Source organism: Plecotus auritus (genome assembly GCF_963455305.1).
Source record: "Plecotus auritus genome assembly, chromosome: 11".
Classification (NCBI taxonomy): domain Eukaryota; kingdom Metazoa; phylum Chordata; class Mammalia; order Chiroptera; family Vespertilionidae; genus Plecotus; species Plecotus auritus.
In genome coordinates, this window is record NC_137777.1 from 38,810,166 (window position 1) to 38,829,447 (window position 19,282).

The 19,282-nt window shown below is 39.5% G+C and overlaps 1 protein-coding gene across 1 annotated transcript in view; it reads left to right on the forward strand.

Annotated features, from left to right (window-relative positions):
* PREX2 (phosphatidylinositol-3,4,5-trisphosphate dependent Rac exchange factor 2) overlaps window positions 1-19,282 on the forward strand; it is a 225,313-nt gene that overhangs the window by 79,601 nt on the left and 126,430 nt on the right. The window contains exons 9-14 of the mRNA XM_080646985.1: window positions 546-695; window positions 3,744-3,888; window positions 8,785-8,885; window positions 12,846-12,949; window positions 14,126-14,175; window positions 16,916-16,991. Of these exons, the coding sequence (XP_080503111.1) occupies window positions 546-695; window positions 3,744-3,888; window positions 8,785-8,885; window positions 12,846-12,949; window positions 14,126-14,175; window positions 16,916-16,991 (626 nt within the window). The remainder of the gene's footprint in view (window positions 1-545; window positions 696-3,743; window positions 3,889-8,784; window positions 8,886-12,845; window positions 12,950-14,125; window positions 14,176-16,915; window positions 16,992-19,282) is intronic.

Genomic DNA, 19,282 nt, shown 5'->3' on the forward strand with positions numbered 1-19,282 from the left:
CCTGTGTCTCACTTCCTTCCTTTTCTTCAGATGACGTGGTTGTCAACATTTGTACCATCTGCCCTAGCAGTCCAAGTGAATTTTGTATTGATTGCTATGGTTACTGTGCTGATGGGAAACTGGGACACTAGATCAGTGGTCAGCAAACTCATTAGTCAACAGAGCGGCAAACCGCGGCTCGCGAGCCGCATGTGGCTCGTGAGCCGCAGTTTGCCGACCACTGCACTAGATAAAGACATGTAATCATCCAGGGCCTTTGGAGGGCTAAGCATAAAATGCTGTCCTCAGTGTATCTGTGTCAGATGTAGGGGATTGAGAGCCTGTGAGGGGTGATGTATGTTAGATATGTTCCACAATTGAGCACTGACTGCACTCGATATATAAACATTTTGTTATTTTTTTTTATTTTTTGTTCTTCAACACACACATACAAAGGAAAGATATCTTGAAGAATTCAGTTGTTTTGGAACTTTTGTGAATTGAACGATTGCATTGAAATAATATATATAACATTTGCTCATTCACCTTTGCTCTTTAATTTCCAGCTGACTTCCATAGCAGCGGACACATTGTGGTTAATGGATGGAAGATACATAACACAGCAAAAAATAAATGGTTTGTGTGTATGGCAAAAACACCTGAAGAGAAACATGAATGGTTAGAAGCTATTTTGAAAGAAAGAGAAAGACGAAAAAGTGGGTATATAAATTGGGCACTATTATGCTTGGTGAATCTCTAAGTTAGCAGAAAAGCAGATAATGGGCAAAAGTTAAGAGAAAGGAAAAAGGTATATAATGCTTACTTGAATTTTCTATGTGATATAAGTCCCCCATGCTGAAATAATTTTTGAAAGCTTCCAATATTATTACTTACTAAAATAAGAAAGTAACCGTATGTAGTTAGCAAGATAGTTGTATTGTGACTGGCAGTGTCTTTTAAATAGTGTCTTAGTCTGGTCGGGCTGCTTTAACAAACTGCCATAGGCTGAGTGGCTTATGAACAACAGACATTTCTTTCTCACTGTTCTGGCGGCTGGGAAGTCCAAGGTCATGACACCTGCAGATTCCGTGTTCTGTGACAGGCCCGTTCCTCATACAAGGCCTCTTGCTGTAACCTCACAAGGTGGAGGGCATGAGAGGGATTTCTCTGGAGTCTCTTCTATAAGGGCACTAACCACATTCACGAGGGTTCCTAACCACCTCCCATGAGGCCCCACCTCCTCATGCCATCTCTCTAGGGATTAGGTTTCCACATAGGAATGTTGGGGGCACACTGACATTCAGTCTACAGCAAATAGTTTCACTTGCTTTAACATTCGTTCCATTTTCTCTGCACTTTATTCTTGCCATTTCTAAAGCATCATCACAGAGTTTTCCTTTAAGAGACAAGCTTCAATAATATGCATTGTTGTAGGGCCTCCAACAGTTGTTCTCTGTATATTTAGTAGTATGGTGAAAATTCCAAATATGTTAGTGTCCTAATTATAGAAGAGGGGACTTTGGATATATATTAACTTTTTAAACATGTTACAATGGCACTGAGTATTGTGTAACATAACCCAATAAAGAGCTTGTTCACAAGATGCAGACCTAGCTCAAATTTGCTTCATGTTTTTTTTTTTTTTTTTTTTTTTTTTTTTTTTTTTTTTTTTTTTTTTTTTTTTGGGGAGACTTGTGGGAGGTATTTGGTCTGGCAATATTCAGTTGTCTGCAAGTAACCATATTTCTGTAATTCAGCTAGGAAATAGAAATGCTTATATAACTACTAGTTTCTTTATCAAATAATCAATAAGAAACACGACAGTGTTTATTCCTTTCCCCGGAGGTCTAGGAATAAGATGTCTCACTGGTGATAAAATTTTAGAACATGAAGAGCCCTTTCCATCTTCAGGTATTTTCCCTTGGAGATGTATAAATTTTCCAACTTGATTAAAATATCCATAGTACACAGTTGTGTTAAGAATTTCCAAAGCATTTTTTAAATACTTACTCCTTTGATTGGTGTTGGAGGAAGAACCAGATGGTAATTTTTAAGACAAAAATTTTGAATGTATAATGGACTCCTAAGTTTTGTTAAATCTAGCAGTTTACTCAAATACAGCAAATTATTTAAAAATAAGTTGAAATTTTCATCAAATTGAAGATTTATTTTTCAGAATGGCTATGTATGTAGATATGCCCAAGAACCACCCCCCCCAAAAAAAAAAAATGGAGTGGGAAGAAAGAAAGAAATCTGTGTATGTTAATAGGATCAGTTCTTTTTAAAACATATTTTTATTGATTTCAGAGAGGGAGAGGGAGAAAGAGGTAGAAACATCAGTGATGGGAGATTTTCATTAATCGGCTGTCTCCTGCACATCCCCACAGGGCGTTAAGCCAGAAAGCAGGGCATGTGCCCTGACCAGGACTCGAACCATGACCTCCTGGTTCATAGGTCGACGCTCAAACACTGAGCACACCAGCCAGGCAATAGGCTCAGTTGTTAATGGTTATTCACTATTACTGACAAATGTCAATGGCTCCTGCCATTGTGAAAAGTAAAATGTTAGTGGGAAATTCTGTAGCTAGAAGACTAAAATAATTCAAGTATTTCTTCTGCAATAATTCTTCATGAAAGTCCCACTGATTAAATGTCAGTGTTCCTAGGATTCTGCTTTGGCACTGGTCTCTAAACTAGATTCCTTGCCTGGATCATCTGTTCCCACCAGATCAACTTCCACTTCTGCATTGCCAGTTTCTCAATCTTTCTATCTAGCCTTGTCCGCTCTCCTGAGCTTCATACTTACGCATTCTACTGACCCCTGGACTCCCTTTGAATGTCCAAGGCCAACCTGGTCAGTTCTGGGCTCCTCCTGACCTGAAACCCTTGCCCACTATGTTTCCCACTTCCTTTCAGTTGTCATGTCAAAAGTCTGGAAGGCATCCTGATTTTCTTCTCTTGCCTCTTGCCTTCACACGTACAATTAACCTGGTGGTGTGTCCTCCCAATACCACCTCCTAGCTATTTCTGAACTTTGTTCCTATTATTGTGTGTAGCGACAAACTTGCCTGAACATTTGCATTTCCCTCCTAAGTGATCTCCCTCTTTCTAAACCCTCGCCCTTTCAGCTTGTCCTCTGAGCTTAGTTTCCAAAGCAACAAAACTTCCTTTCCTGCACTACCCTGCCTCCTCACCCTCTGATTAAAACAGTACCTCAGGAATGAAGGACCTTGAACTGCAGTTGAGCGAGGACTCTGCCTAATCCACCAGTGCATCTCCTGTGCTCTCACGGAAACCCCGGGCTCCCTGTCAGTGCTGCTTCACCTTAATTAACTCTCGTGACTCCTTTCACTCTCTTTGCAAATCCTGTTCATACCTCTGCATTCAAACAGGCCCTTCTGTGAAGCCTTTCTGAAAATTTCTCAGATAAGGGATCTACTCTGAATGGGTCCCTGTTGTATCAGAATTTTTCCTGTTAGGCTGTCCCTGTCCAATTGTTCTGATGTAGTCCTGACAAAGGGATCCATACAGCTGTTCTTACACTGGCCAGACATGTAGCTTTGAGGCAGAACTTGCACAAAGGAGCCAAATGGCCCTGAGCATCTTACCTCCTGTCTCCCTGTATCTCATGAGCCCCTGTAGTACAGAGCTCTGTACCCACAGCCCCAGCACATGGCAGACATGCAATGAAAGGTTGTTTAATAAAGGCATGAGTGAATAAAGAGAATTTTCCAGTTACCTGTCCTTTGTTCCATTTTTGATAGGTTTAAAATTAGGAATGGAGCAAGACACCTGGGTAATGATCTCTGAACAGGGTGAGAAACTCTATAAAATGATGTGCAAACAAGGAAATCTTATCAAAGACAGAAAAAGAAAACTGACTACGTTCCCTAAATGCTTTCTTGGAAGGTAAGGTTGGTGGTCTAGGTGCATATATATATTTTTATATTTTCATTATCTCATGTGTTAACTTTATTTGTTTCTCTTTAAAAAATATTCTTCTAAGCATTTTGAAAATTTCTTTATTATCAACATTTTCTGGCCTATAGTGGGATGAGGGAATGGATGTAGAGCTGGGAACCATGAAAATGTAAGGCATTTATCTATTCATTCATGACTTCAGTATATTATGGTATACTATGAGGCTGTGCATGCAGAGGCTATGTCTGCAGGTGGGTTTGCCTGTAGTGGACAGACTGGCAAGGACATGCGTACAGAGGATTCCGCTTTGGCACTGGTCTCCTCTAAACTAGATTCCTTGCCTGGGTCATCATTCCCACCAGATCAACTTCAACTTCTACATGGCCAAGTTCTCAATCTTTATGTCTAACCAGTGAAAGTGATATGAAAGTCAGAGAAGGCTAGAGAACTGAAGAAACACAGTGTAAGCTACCAGCTAATTAATTGATTACTTAATTACTTAATTAATTTTAAATATATTTTTATTTATTTCAGAGAGGAAAGAAGAGAGAGAGAGAGAGAGAGAGATAGAAATATCAGTGATGAGAGAGAATCATTGATCGGCTGCCTCCTGCACACCCCCCACTAGGAAATTGAGCCTGCAGCCCAGGCATATGCCTTTGACCGGAATTGAACTCAGGACCCTTCAGTCCGCAGGCCAACACTCTATCCACTAAGTCAAACTGGTGAGGGCGACTACCAGTTAATTTAGTATTTTGACAGGCAGGCTCAGGATGAAGGGCAATTGATGAAGAGTCTGAAAAAGTGGGTCATGTGAGGGGCAGGCACAGAACAAGAGGCAGGGAAGTCGTCTGGGCATTTAGCATGGATGGACTGTGTGTGTCCTCGGGGTGGTTGCAGACAGCTGTGCGTGGGGAATCCCTGCTGGGTTAAGGGCCAAAGGGAAGGGCAATGCCTCAGGTACCGATAGGTCGGCCAGGCTCTGGGCTGGATTCTTTCTGTACATTATTTCTTATCCTCAAATACATACTTACATTTTATAAAGATTCAGAAATGAAGACTCAGGGATTTTAACATGCCCAAGTTCATACAGCTAGTGGATGTTAAAGTCAGGTCATAAAAGTAGATTGGAGTAGTATTCAAAGCCCAGACTTCACAGTCAGGCTCTCTCCATTCAGAGCTGGTCCTGAGATTTGGGAAAGTTAAATTTCTCTTACCTCTCTAAAAATGGAGATTATCATAGTGCTTACCTGTACTACCTACCAGAATGTCTTATTAATTACTTAGCTGTGCAGACACCCTAAATCACCATGGGCCACCCACCCCCCCCCCTCTCCCTATTAGAAGAATATAGGTCAGGAGCCTGTGCTTGCAGGGAGGGCGGCATGGAGCTTCTTCAGTGGGTGTGGCCCTCACCGTGGCCACGTGGCTGCCAGCAGGCTTGTGTTGCTAGTGTCCCCAGTGCCCCAGCAGTTGGATCTTGTGCAAAAGAAAGAGCAAATGTGAACCCACCTTGACTTAGAAGGTCCATATTGCAAGGAAGACACTGTATCTATTAACAGCCTCATGGACATAACTTCCAACGTCCTCACAGGGGCATGCCTACTGACAGGAGAGTCACTTCGAATTCTGGCTTTTCCTTAGGTATTGTGAGTGTGCACTTCAGCCACCAGGGTCGTTTTTACCATAAGCAGTGCTGCCTACTAATGCGGCCGACGCCCTGCCTTCATCCGGTTTCTAGGGAAGCAGAGCCAGCAAGTTAACCCAGGGTCAAACTTGTCCTTATTGATGGAGACGGGTTTTGTTAACCCTTTACCCACAAGCTCTCCTGGGGCTGTGGTGCTAGTGAGATGCAATGATATGCAAAGAATTCCCCAGAGCTCCTGATACATAGGAGACTCAGGAAATGTTAGCTGTGTTAATCGTGGCCTTTGCCACACTCACTCTTGTGTCCACCATGACCTGCCCAGTTAGGAATTTATGATCAAATTACCTTGTACAATTAACTTCCATTAGATTAATTACAGCATCCCCTTTTGATCCATACTCCTGATTCGTAACAGTACTTGAATTTTGTTCTTTCCCTCATTTGAATTTGATGCAGTGAGGAATCTAGTGACGTCAGAATGTAAAATCATGCTTTAGCTACATTCCAACCATTCCAACGTCCTTGTCAATCTGACATTTAATAAGTGCTCCATGTGCCGGGCACTGGGCTGGGTTTCTGACCTTTCAGCTCATTTAATCTTGTGTCAGCACTGTGAGGATGACATTATTTCTATGTTACAAGGGAAAACCTGCGGTTTAGAGAGCTGCATTTACTAATCCAACATCACACAGCTATTAGAAGCAGAAATTGGACCTGAATCCAGGTTGTCTTATTGCGAAGAACACAATCTTAACGGTTAGACTGTATTTCACCTTCTTTTATTTTCTTTCTCTCGGGTGGTGCTTACCTAATAGAAGAATAAAAAGCACTCTTCTAACAACTTGTTCTGCCTTAAAATGTGCTTGTTAGACTAGACATCACATTTAGAATTCCATGTTCCTTGGCTATTTGTTCTTTAGCCATTCATGTTGCTTTTGGTTTTGAAATAACTAGAGAAGCAATTTCTTCACATCAGTGGTCGGCAAACTCATTAGTTAACAGAGCCAAATATCAAGAGTACAACGATTGAAATTTCTTTTGAGAGCCAAATTTTTTAAACTTAAACTTCTTCTAACGCCACTTCTTCAAAATAGACTCGCCCAGGCCGTGGTATTTTGTGGACGAGCCACACTCAAGGGGCCAAAGAGCCGCATGTGGCTCGCAAGCCGCAGTTTGCCGACCACGGCTCCACATGTTTCATAGCTTTGCTTCTCTGACCTCTGTGAAAAAAAGTAAAACCATTCTAAAATATATTCATTAGTTTACGTAAAATGTCAAATGTTAGCTTTTTATAACATATGCTTGATAAAATTTTTATTGGAAAATGTCTCTGGCTTTAGTGTTCTTTTAATGATACCACAGGGCCTTTAAAAAATTTACTATTGAGCTGATGCTCTCTTTCCTAAGTGTTACAAAACATCACTCTTCTTATCTGCGATGCTTGGGGCTCTTCACCCCCTCCAGGAATGGTGAAAGATGAGAGCCCTAGTCCTCTGTGGCCTTTCACAGCCACAGCCTCTGTGTGTGGGAGATGCTTTTGCGCTGGAGTATTCCTTACAGATGACTGTTTGGATATGTTATGCCCAGATTTCATGATTCCCAAAGACCACGAGGGAGCCGAGTCCGATGCAAAAGCAAAGAGCCTTTTAATCGAGCTAGCTCGAGCTCAGTCCCACACACACACCCACCTGCACAGCAGCGAGGTGGAGAGAGAGAGAGAGTCAGCCCCCAAACGCGCTGATTTATAGGGGGCCTGGGAGAGGTAGGAGGGGTGAGGTAGTGTCGCCTCCGCTGATTGGTCGGGATCAGGTTGCACATGGGGGCAGGGCGTGGCTTACCTTCCCCTTGCATTTCTATTGGCTAATTCAAAAGTGTGGGTTGGGCTCTTGGAGAGGTTCTAGGGCGGGAACCTGACTCCACGAGGTGGAAGACATGGAACAAAAGGAACATGGAGTCTCCCTGCCCTTTCAGATACACCAATGAATTTACCAAATAATTTTAAAGTTTGGGGAAAGAATAGTAAAACTATTCCGTGTCTGTTGTTGTGTATTAATTTTTCATTGCTGCAAAACAAATTACCCCCATACATAGTGGCTTGAAACAACAGCCATTTATTAGCTCCTAATTCTGGCCAGCAATACTGGGTTTTCTGCTTAAGGCCAAAATCAAGGTGTGGGCTGGGTGGGGCTCTTATCTTGAGACCCTGAGGAGGCATTCACTTCCAGGCTCATTCAGGTTGCTGGCAGATTCATGGGTTATAAGAATGAGGTCCCATCTCATGTTGGCTCTAGGCCAGGGCAGCCCTCAGATAGAAGCTGCCCGCATTCCCATGACTTGGTCCCTCTGCCTTCCAAGGCAGGAGTGGCATCTTCCTCATGGGCTTTTCATTTTCCTCACTTCCTCTTGGGCCACCAGTCTCTGCTTCTAAGGACTCAAAGGGCTCGAGTGATTGGCTCAGGCCCAGTGGGTTGATTTCCGTATTTTAAGGTCAGCTGACTTGGGATGTTAATTACATATGCAGTATCCACTGGCATTCCCTACATTAGGATGTGATTAAAAAAGGAAGGGGTGGGATTCTTGATGGGGGTGGGCGGGTATCTTCAGATTCTGTCTGCCATACCGGTTTTGTTTTGTTTGCCCTCTTGGGATTTCCCATCCACTGGTTCTCTGTGCCTGGACCGCCACATTCAAGAGTTTACCTTTTTGCAAAGTGTCTCCCCCACTATTACCAGTACCGAGCTGGCACCTTACATAGTTTTCGCAATATTATTGACTATATTCCCTATACTTTATTTCCCCAAGACTATGATTGTGGTTTGAAGAATTTTAAAAAGGAGTTTATCTCTTCTTGCTCTATCTAGTTCTTATTACTCTCTCTAGTTCTCTCCTTTAGCTATCTTTAGGATCTGTTGTATACTCTTTAGTCCCAAATTTGCCTTTATGTGGGTAGTAACCTTATAATTGTTTTTCCCTTTGTGTTTATTAGAAGTCTCAACAAGTTAAATAGTTATTAAGTATGGTTTAGGGAAGTCTGAATGTATGGACATGGGTTATCTAGAAGAGTTCAGTTTAAATAACTGAGCTTTATGGATATGAAAAGTGGATGTTGAAATGCACTAAAAATAGTCCCTTCTATTTTGAGACACCTTTCATAGCTGCTTGATGAATGAATGCACAGATAGACTTCCTGGGGAAGAAATTAACTAGTTAACCTTTTCATTGGATTTCTGCTGCAGTGAATTTGTGTCATGGCTGTTGGAAATCGGAGAGATTCACAGGCCTGAAGAAGGTGTTCACTTGGGACAAGCATTATTAGAAAATGGAATTATACATCATGGTAATGATTTTAGTAATTTTTTTATTTATTCTATTCATCCATAGATTGCACATATGTTAGCTCCACTGACTGGTTTACTTTATAATAATTTTCCATGTTATAAGGTGCTTACGTTTTTTCAACATTTTGAATAGCTAATATATGTAGAACCATGTTTCAGGGAGTGAAAGTTTATGGTGATGTATTTGCTAACTTTATAATGAACAACTACAACACAGGCAAGAATCAGAAATGCAGATAAGTATTGTGGGATTGTGCAGAAAGGGATGATGAGTTCTAACTAGAGTATTTGGGAATGCTTCATGAGGGAGTGGGATTAATGTTGGGCCTTGTAGAATGAATGGGACTCTGCCAGGGACAGAGGGCAAAAGGACATTCCATCCTTAGCAATATTATATGGCACTCAGGCTGGGAGCAGAAGTTCAAGGTGGCCTCTTCAGGAACTGGCACAGTCTCATGTGGCAAGACAGTGTACTTCCATAATGCATAGACTGGGTGGGAGTTGTGGTGAGAAAGGTGGGCTAACACCTGACCCAGAAGATTTTAACTCCCAGGCTGTAGTGTCTCTGATTGATTCTTGAGGTAAGAAGCAGATGGACACTTTTAAGTGAAGGAGTGACCAGACTTGGTTTTAGAGCTACCAGAGGCAGGGCGGAGCCTGGAGCAGACAGATTAGACTGCAGAGTGCCCCATGCATGGGGGAGCCATTCCATCCCCACGAGTGAAAGGACAGGCCATTGCCAGGGCTCTATCGGTGGGCATGAGGAGAGTGGCCCATTGCAGAGATTCTGGTGAAGCTGAAACAGCATGTTTGATAACTGGATGAGGGAGATGAAGAATGAAGAGTGAAATCAGATTATTCTGAGCTTTCTATTTGGATGACAGAAAGAGCTAATCAGGAGGAGGAACAGGTTGGGGAGAAAATAAAGATTTGCTGTGGGTTGCATATGAAACATCTGTGTGGAAGTGCCCAGCAAAGGTTGAAAATGTGTGTGTGAAGCTCAGTGTAGACAGAGTAAGAGACAGATTTGGGAATATTTCAACAGAGTCATCAGATTACTCAAATCAGTGATAAGAAACAACAAAATACAAGAAAGTAATGATAATGAGACTAAAAATAAAAGCTTGGAGAATGTCTAATGCGAAATGTGGTATAGGAGAAAAAGGCAGGGAATTATGAATAAATATGAATATTTGGCTATAGTATTTTGATGTTGATTTTCTTTCTAACTTGGAGTGGGTTGAAAACAAACTAGATCCTCCCAAATTTTTCCCACCACACTGGGGGCCACTGATATCACGTACCTGTACCACTATCTATCTAGATAGGAATCATCTGGAATTCCTTTCTCTCCCTCTAAAAAGAAAAAAAACCTCAACAACGTAAGTATTTTTATTTGGAAGGGATACCAGAATGGGAGAATTTCACTCCTAATCAGTTTATCTCCTCTACACCAGGAGTTCAGGGGTTGAAGCACATATGCTTTCTCTATGATGTGCTGATAGTATTATTCTTGTCTGGCCCTAGTATTTACATTGTAAATGCTAATGTGAGAATTCAGAGACCTCGACTGTTATATCCATTGGTGTGCTGAAGTTGCTTGTACAAGCTCAAGAGAGCTGGTAATTAAATTTTTAAAAAATTTGCAAGGTGATTATTAAACACAACTATTATTAAAATTTAAGTTATAGAAACATGTAACTACATACATTATAAACAAAGGTGATATGTTCTTAAAACTCATCACTTCCTAATTATTTTACTATGTTCTCCTGTTAACTGTGCTCTTGGTGTTACTTATATCTATTATTCCTATGTGATGGAACTACTCAATATAATGTGTCAGCGCACGACTAAATCTGTGTTCAGTGACTTAGTTTTAGTAGCTTGCAATTGGCCATTGTGGGAGTATTTATACCATGGAAATTTGGCAAATGCTACAAATCAGAGCTCCTTCTCCCATTTACCAGTGCACCCTGGTAACATCACATACTTGTTGAAAAGATGACACAGCCTTTCTCAAAAGATGACCTGAACTCATCAGTTAATAAACCCCTTTTCCATGTTCAAGAAGTTGAGGGAGTAGGTTTGAATGTAGAACTGTTCACTATTTCTCCCAGGCAACAGCTAAGAGTTTCAGATTAACCCAAGAGTAATTCTCTAAGTTAGAGTGGTTTGCCTGTAGTTAGCACTCCATTTTGAATAGGTTAAACCACCACTTGTTTTATTGTGACAAGAGACATTTGGGCCCGATATTTCCTTGAATTTTGGAATATCAAGACAGTAATTTATTTCAGTGAATCTTTAGGGATAAAAATGGGAATAGGTAGATTGTGTAGGAGAAATAAACGACCTTGAAAGATACCATTGGATTTTCAAATATTTCTCTCAATTTTTTTCCAAAATACTTTTTAAATTTTATTTTGGGGGCTTATTTTGGAAAAAGGATGCCAAAAAGCTGTGTTGTCTGTCTTTATTTGGGGTAGCAGTCCTTTCCCAATTTTATGGCCATAAGCCACACATGTAGTTTGGACAGCTTGGGGTAAAATAGCTGAAAATTCACACATGCAAGTGTGTGTGTGTGTGTATGTGTGTGTGTTTTACAAACCTTTTGGCTTTTTCTCTGGATTCACCAAATGTAGTCAATGAGATTTAATTCTGACAGCTATCCTTCCCCCTTCAACATTATTAGCAAAAAGTACAGGTCAGAGGCTTCTATCATGAAAACGGAGCCCATTGCACTAAATTATCTCTTCTGCATATGTTGAATTCCCTGTAAAGAAAACAATTATTGCCCTAGCCCATTTGGCTCAGTGGATAGAGCATCAGCCTGGGACTGAAGGGTCCCGGGTTTGATTCCAGTCAAGGGCATATGCCTGGGTTGCAGGCTTGATCCCCAATAGAGGGTGTGCAGAAGGCAGCCAATCAGTGATTCTCTCTTATCATGGATGTTTCTAGCTCTCTCTTCCTTCCTCTTCCTTCCTCTCTGAAATCCATACAAATATGTTAAAAGAAAACAATTATTTACATGTAAACTCTCAGCTTCAATTTGAAGTTTTTCTTTTTTCTAGAATAGTCATTTAAAAAAACTTGTCTGTAAAATAACTTCAGGAAAAAAGAGAATTTGATGTCTTAATTTCATGTCAGAAAAAGAAATTAAGTGACATGAATAGAAAAGCATTTTTCAGTGTAAGAAAACCATTACAATCTTGGAATCAGTTATATATTGAAATTATGTAATCTGCTCTTATGATCTAAACACAGGGTAAATGGTCAAGACTGGTGTATGTGTGGTCTTGGCTTGATCACTGTGGGATAAAACAGATAAATGTTAAAATTCACTTCTAGGGCTGAGACTCAAACCATAACTCACTAATTGGAATATCTTCTCTTTGAGAGGGCACATTTTGCTTGACTTTGTGGCACTATAAAGAAATAGAAAACACAAACTAGTATATTTATATAAATACTAGAAGCCCATGCATGAAATTCATGGAAGAGTAGGCCTTACTTCCCCTGGCTGCCGGCCCCGGCTTCCCTCTGGCACCCTGGACCCGGGCTTCCCCCCAGCCACAGGCAGGCACCTGGGACCCGGGCTTCCGTCAACCCTGGCTTTGTCTGGAAGGTCATCCAGAAGGACATCCGGTCTAATTAGCATATTATGCTTTTATTATTATGGATAAATACACACAATTAAATATAATATGCTAGCTAAATGTTGCTAACCTCGATTTAGTTCTTAAGTCATTATATGGAAATGGTAAATGTATTATATAACCAAATCTTAGGAATCTTACTCTCTAAATACTGGCATTGTATTTCTGTGTTAGGAAAACAAAAGCTTTAGGTAAAATTAAAGTTTCAGTATTTGGGAAATATGTATTTCATAAATGTACTTGTTTTTAGCTGATACTCTTTTAGATTTTTAGTATTGTCATATTTTGTTTTTATGTTCTTAGTTACTGATAAACATCAATTCAAACCAGAACAGATGTTATATAGATTTCGCTATGATGACGGAACATTTTATCCAAGAAATGAGATGCAGGATGTGATTTCAAAGGTAACAGCTTCTACAACCTTCTATCGATAGCAGAATTCATGTCATACTTTTAAATGCTGTTGAGAGACAAAATATTCTTCTGGTATTGAAATGTTTTAAATGACATATAGCAAACCTCTCAATTAATTTTTTCTTGCTATTTCAAGAATTCTAATGTTAAATCATTTTTTTCATTCTCTTATCTAGTTCTAAATGTAAGTAATGCAATTGCATCATTCAGAAGGTTATAACCATTGAAAGCTATTTCACAAGTAGCAATAAGTGGTCATGGTACATGAATAAATTAAAACAATACAAATATTTAAAATTAATGTTATGTCATTTTTTTGTATATTTGACAAAATTTATATTGATATACCATGAACCAGTAAAATGATGTTGCTGATGATAGATTTATTTTCTGTTTACATTAAATCTTTTTTAAAAAATATATATTTTATTGATTTTTTACAGAGAGGAAGGGAGAGGGATAGAGAACTGGAAACATCGATGAGAGAGAAACATCGATCAGCTGCCTCCTGCACACCCCTCACGGGGGATATGCCCGCAACCAAGGTACATGCCCTTGACCGGAATCGAACCTGGGACGTTTCAGTCCACAGGCCGACGCTCTATCCACTGAGCCAAACTGGTTAGGGCTATATTAAATCATTTTTTAAAAAATATGTTTTTATTGCTTTTGAGAGAGAGAGGAAGGGATAGGGAGAAAGAGAGAAACATCAATGTGAGGGAAAAACATTGAGCAATTGCCTCCCGTACTCAGGACCGGGGATCAAACCCACAACTTGGGCATGTGCCCTTACCAGGAATTGAACTGTCAACCTTTTGGCTCATGGGATGACAATCAACTGAGCCACATCGGCCAGTGAACATTATATTGTGATATTTTGTATTTTAAGAAAAATAATTAAAAACCCCTTCGTATATGTATATGTCACATGTGTATGACAAATTCATAGCACAGTTAGTTCTATTTTTAATGACTTAAGTCATATTATTTGTATGACTAACAGCATATATGTTATGTTGTAATGTAACTTTTGAATAACTTTTATATTGGTTGAGATGTATTGATTCTAGAATAATACAGTGAAAAAATACATTTATTTCAGAATGTCATTGGTATGTCCTTTTAGTGCTCTTACTTGCTTTTGACGTATCTTTATTTTACAATAGGGCGTAAGATTATATTGCCGTCTTCATAGCTTATTTACTCCAGTGATAAGGTGAGTCTGGTTTCTAAGTTCTGGGCAACTTATATGGGAACATTTATATTGCATATTAGTTAAATATTATCCACCTGCAACTTGTTGGTTTATTTTTTTCCCAAAGTGAAAATTTTACTTTTAAGTAATAATTTATCTTAAAATATTCCTAAATTTTCTGAGGCTCTAAATACATAGTTTCTTCCACTCTTTTTATTCTGACTTCTATAATTATTTGCCATTAATTTATAGTAAATTATAGACTTTATAATGAAATGATCCATATTCAGTTAATATTTAATAAACAATAGTTAACTAGAAGAGGATTTGGAAATATTGTTTATTATAAACATTTACCATTATGATTACTTTTATATTAATTTTTAAATTAAATTGTGTAATCCAATGTTGGATGTGTATTTTGTTTCACAATATTTCCTTCTAATGGTCTTTTATTCAAAGAAAATATTTTATACTTGAAAATTAAGAATCATTTGGGAGTTAATAAATACAATTTAATAGTTTTGGTCTCCACTGTGCTTTTCCTTATAAAGAGATATGTTTTTTACTTTTAAGAGAAATTAGGATTAATTTCCAGTTTATCTCTTTAGAAAGAAAGCAGAAAACTTTGAGTTTTGTGTTATGATTAAAATTGGAGGAGGCCATCCAGCAGTATTACGGTGCTTTGTAATATACACTGTCTATGTACTATACACTAACTGATAGAATGTAATATGATGGTAAATGGATTTCAAATGGCCAGATATCATTCGCAGTTTGTTAATTTAAACATATTTTTCACACAAAATATATGGATGTACTGTTTCCAAAATGAATAAAGAGGCTTTTCAATTGTGGTTATAGAATCCAAATGTTTGATGTACATGTTTCCAGTCTTCATTCTGATTTCCCATTCCAAGGAAATGCAGAGCTTAATTAAAAATAAAAACCTTTCAGGAGTTGCTGTGTAAGTGAATTGGGATGCCCACTAATGGTCCATAGAGAACACATTGCATATTCTGGAGAGAAGCAGGATCTTACCCATTACTCCTGAAAGTACCCTGTCCCCTTGCCCGGGCAGGCTTCACACAGTAAAAAGAGGAAAAAGAACCAATATTTGTTGATTCTGTGGCACAGACACCCTGTAAATGTTTTGGATAACTTAATACTAAAAGATGTTTGCTTAACTCTATAGCAAGTGCATACTTATTTTTATACTTATTTCTGCTAAATTAATAGAATACAATAATGGTCAAATATTTTCATCTCACCTATGTAAATGTAGAGTTTGTATGTGAGAAAATAGGTTCTGAAAATATATTTTAGGCATATGGAATTTCTTATTGAGAAAGTTACACTTGGTAGGAGCTGATAAGAAGGAATTGTTCTTTGGCTAGAAATGACAATTTTTCATGAGCTGTCAAGGGCATATTTATGGGGGGAAAAACCCATAAAACAGATGGGATGTGTGATAATCATTCTTTTAATATGTGTGAACTCAGCTTATGAAAAGAACAATTATTTGGGTGAAGAACCCACAGACCCACATGTGGTCTGTAACAGATATACCTTTTCCTTTCTTAATAATGTTTATGGGCACCAATATGAAATGGGTGGTGAAGTATCAACAAGGAGATATATTTTAAAAGATTGTTGATTACTGGCTAATCTAATACATTTATTATTGAAATATTAGAAATTTCAACCATATTTCAGGGAGCTCTTTATGAAAGTGGATAAAATGATATAAATGTTCATTGTAAATCCCTGCCAGAGGCTAGAGAACTCTGAATATAGTTAGTAATTGTTCATCACTTCAAGTTGTTTACAATTTGGATTTTTTGACGTTTTGAAAAGACTGTCACTTTCTCTTTCTTTTTAAAATGTTATTCATTGATTTGAGAGAGAGAGAGAGAGAAACATCAACCTGTTGTTCCGCTTATTTATGCATTCATTGGTTCACTTTTGCCTGTGCCCCAACTTGGGGATCAAACCCACAACCTTAGTACATCAGGATGACGCTCCAACCGAGATACATGGCCAGGGCTCTCATTCCCTTTTGATCCAGACCTGCAAACTCAATGCATTATAGATTTTTGCCTTTGGGGCCTCGTTCTGATCACGAGCACTTTGGTGGTACCTAACTAAAATATGAACGGTTTCTCAGATCTGGGAAGTCTACGGAAAGAAGTCTGATGTGGAGGCAGTTGACTACCTTGGTTCCCTGGGGATGTGGTGTCACTGTGACAAAATGCATGACATGGCTCTCAGTGCATTTACCTTGGATAGGCCTACAGTCTTCCAGTTCAGCTGAGCCAAATGAACACTCCTTTAGAGCAAGTCCAGCCTTCCCAGAGAAGTCAGAGTGGGAATTCAGTGATTGCTTTCTTCTCTGCTTTTTGAGATGTTTCGTATAATCTATCTTGATTTAAAGGGAAAAAATTCCATTTTATTATTCTTTTATTAATGAAATATTTTAAGTCTAGCTAAGTTATTACCAGGTAATATAGCAGTAATAATCTATTTGGATATGATAAAATGTGAAAGGAGAAATGTCCTGTTTTGGTATCATTGTGGGTTTCTCCCGTTGGTATGAGCTGATGAAGGAGTTTTCAGGTGTTGTGCAGACCTTGTAAACGTCTCTTATTGACACATAATGTGGACAGTTGATTCAGATTGCATTGAGTAAATGCACATATTAAATGAAATGTTTCTTACTCACTTATCTCCTTAATGTTTTTTGTTTCTTTTTTCTTTATAGAGATAAAGATTACCATTTAAGGACCTACAAATCTGTAGTCATGGCCAACAAACTGATAGACTGGTTAATTGCACAGGTAAATAAACAAATAGAAGTTGCTCAGTTATGTTCACTGTTGATGTAAGTTTGAGCACGTGATTGAGATACATTTAAAAAAAATCCCCACCTGCACATGAAGCACAGTGAAATAGCTTGACCAATTCATACAGCTAATATGAAGCAGAGTTAGGATTTGAGGCTAGACAATCTATTTGAGTTCAAAATCTTCAGGCTTAACTTTTATGCAACATTGTCTTCCAAGAAGATGTTCCTATTTTTAAATTATCAGATGAGATAATTAGATTAAAAAATGAAGTGTAATATGAATATCACAGAAAAGAAGCAATGGACATATACTAAAAATGTTGCATGTTTTATTTATGAACTTGTTTCAAAGTATCTGTTATTAGTCCTAGAAAGTTATTTCAATCTTCCTATGCCTTTTCTCTATTAGGTAATAGTTGTACTTTAACACTATGAGATTTAACAATCATCTCCATACATTTTAAATAGGAAAGTACAAAATTTGTTGTGGTGGTTTTTATTCTGCTTAGAATGTGCAAGCTAGGAAAATGATATTTGCTAATCAGTGCATGACACCCATGATAATAGATATCTATATATATAAAGAGCCAGGGTGGTAACATCCAAAACAACTGAAGGCTCGACCGAACGCCAGGCTGCAGCAGGCAAGTGGGCTGAACTGCTGACCTCTTGGAGAGAGAGAGAGGTGGGGCTGATCAGCAGTGGCAGCAGCAGCTAGCGAGGCCCGGAGAGAGAAGCAGGGTGATCAGACCCTGCTTCTCTTTCCGGGCCTCGCCAGCAGCCAAGCCTCTCTCTCGCCCCCAGAGGTCAGCAGTTCAGCCCGCTTGCCAACAGCCTGGGGTGGCTGCTGATCAGCCCCGCCTCTATGATCAGGCCTGGAGACAGGCCCAGAGATGCTGACTGGCATAGAAACCGAACAATCAGAACCAAATCTGGGTGAATTGCAAGGAGTTAATGGCTGTCTAGGAGGCGGGGCTTTTGACACTGACTGGCATAGAAACTGACCAATCAGAACCTACTTTGGATGAACTGTGAAGGCAGAACCTAAGGTGGGGGCTGAAGAGGGGTTTTAAGGGCAATAGCTGTTTGGTGTAAGGTGTAAGAAAGTGATTCAATTTTTAATGACTGGTTTGGCAGTATAGTGCATATGGCTGGCTATCAGTCCAGATATAGGGATTATGTGTTTTTGTCTGCCGAGAGCATCTCCTCTTGCTGAAAAAGGCTTTCACCCCCATTTAAGCAATCCTATCCTATATAATCTATCTATACTAATAAGAGGGTAATATGCTAATTAGACCGGGTCGACTGGCCATCTTCCAGATGTCCAACTTCCTTCTGGACAAAGCCATGGTGGTGGGGGCCGAGGCAGAGGCAGTTAGGGGCGATCAGGCCAGCAGGGGAGGGCAGTTGAGGGTGAGATCAGGCTGGCAGGGGAGGGCAGTTGGGGGTGGGATCAGGCTGGCAGGGGAGGGCAGTTAGGGGCGATCAGGCAGGCAGAGGCAGTTAGGGGCGATAAGGCCGGCAGGGGAGAGCAGTTAGGTGTGAGATCAGGCTGGCAGGGGAGTGCAGTTAGAAGTGATCAGGCAGGCAGGGGGGCAAGGTAGGGGTGATCAGGACAGCAGGGGGGCAAGGTAGGGGCAATCAGGCAGGCAGGCAGGCATAGGGGTTAGGGATGATCAGGCAGGCAGGCAGGCAAGTGGTTAGGAGCCAGTCATCCCGGATTGTGAGAGGGATGTCCGACTGCCAGTTTAGGCCTGATCCCCGAGGGGTCCCAGATTGGAGAGGGTGCAGGCCGGGCTGAGGAACCCCCCTCTATGCATGAATTTCATGCACCGGGCCTCTTGTTCAAATATAAACTTATACAAATGTTTTATCATACTAGGTCAACTAATGAATGAGCAAATATTTTCCCTTCATTAAAGAAAAGGCTAAGAAAAGTGATATCCACTTTAACAGACATACTATTTTGGGGAGGGGATAGTACTTGGTTGAAGTTGTAATTATGTTTGGGTATTTGAGTCAGTGTCATAAACAGTTTTACTTTTTTGTTATTAAAGAAAGTGGCCCACTTCCTGTTACAACTGTATAATAACATTTGATAAGCAATCATAAAAATGCTTATTTTGGTTTCAAATATTAATGTTTAATTCACATTTGATTAATCTGTACACATACATTTTGAGATTTTTTATTATTATTAATTTCTAGATTATCCAAGACCACTATATTTTATAGCACTTAAATTTATTCTATTTAAAGTTAAGATTTTAGATTAATCCAACA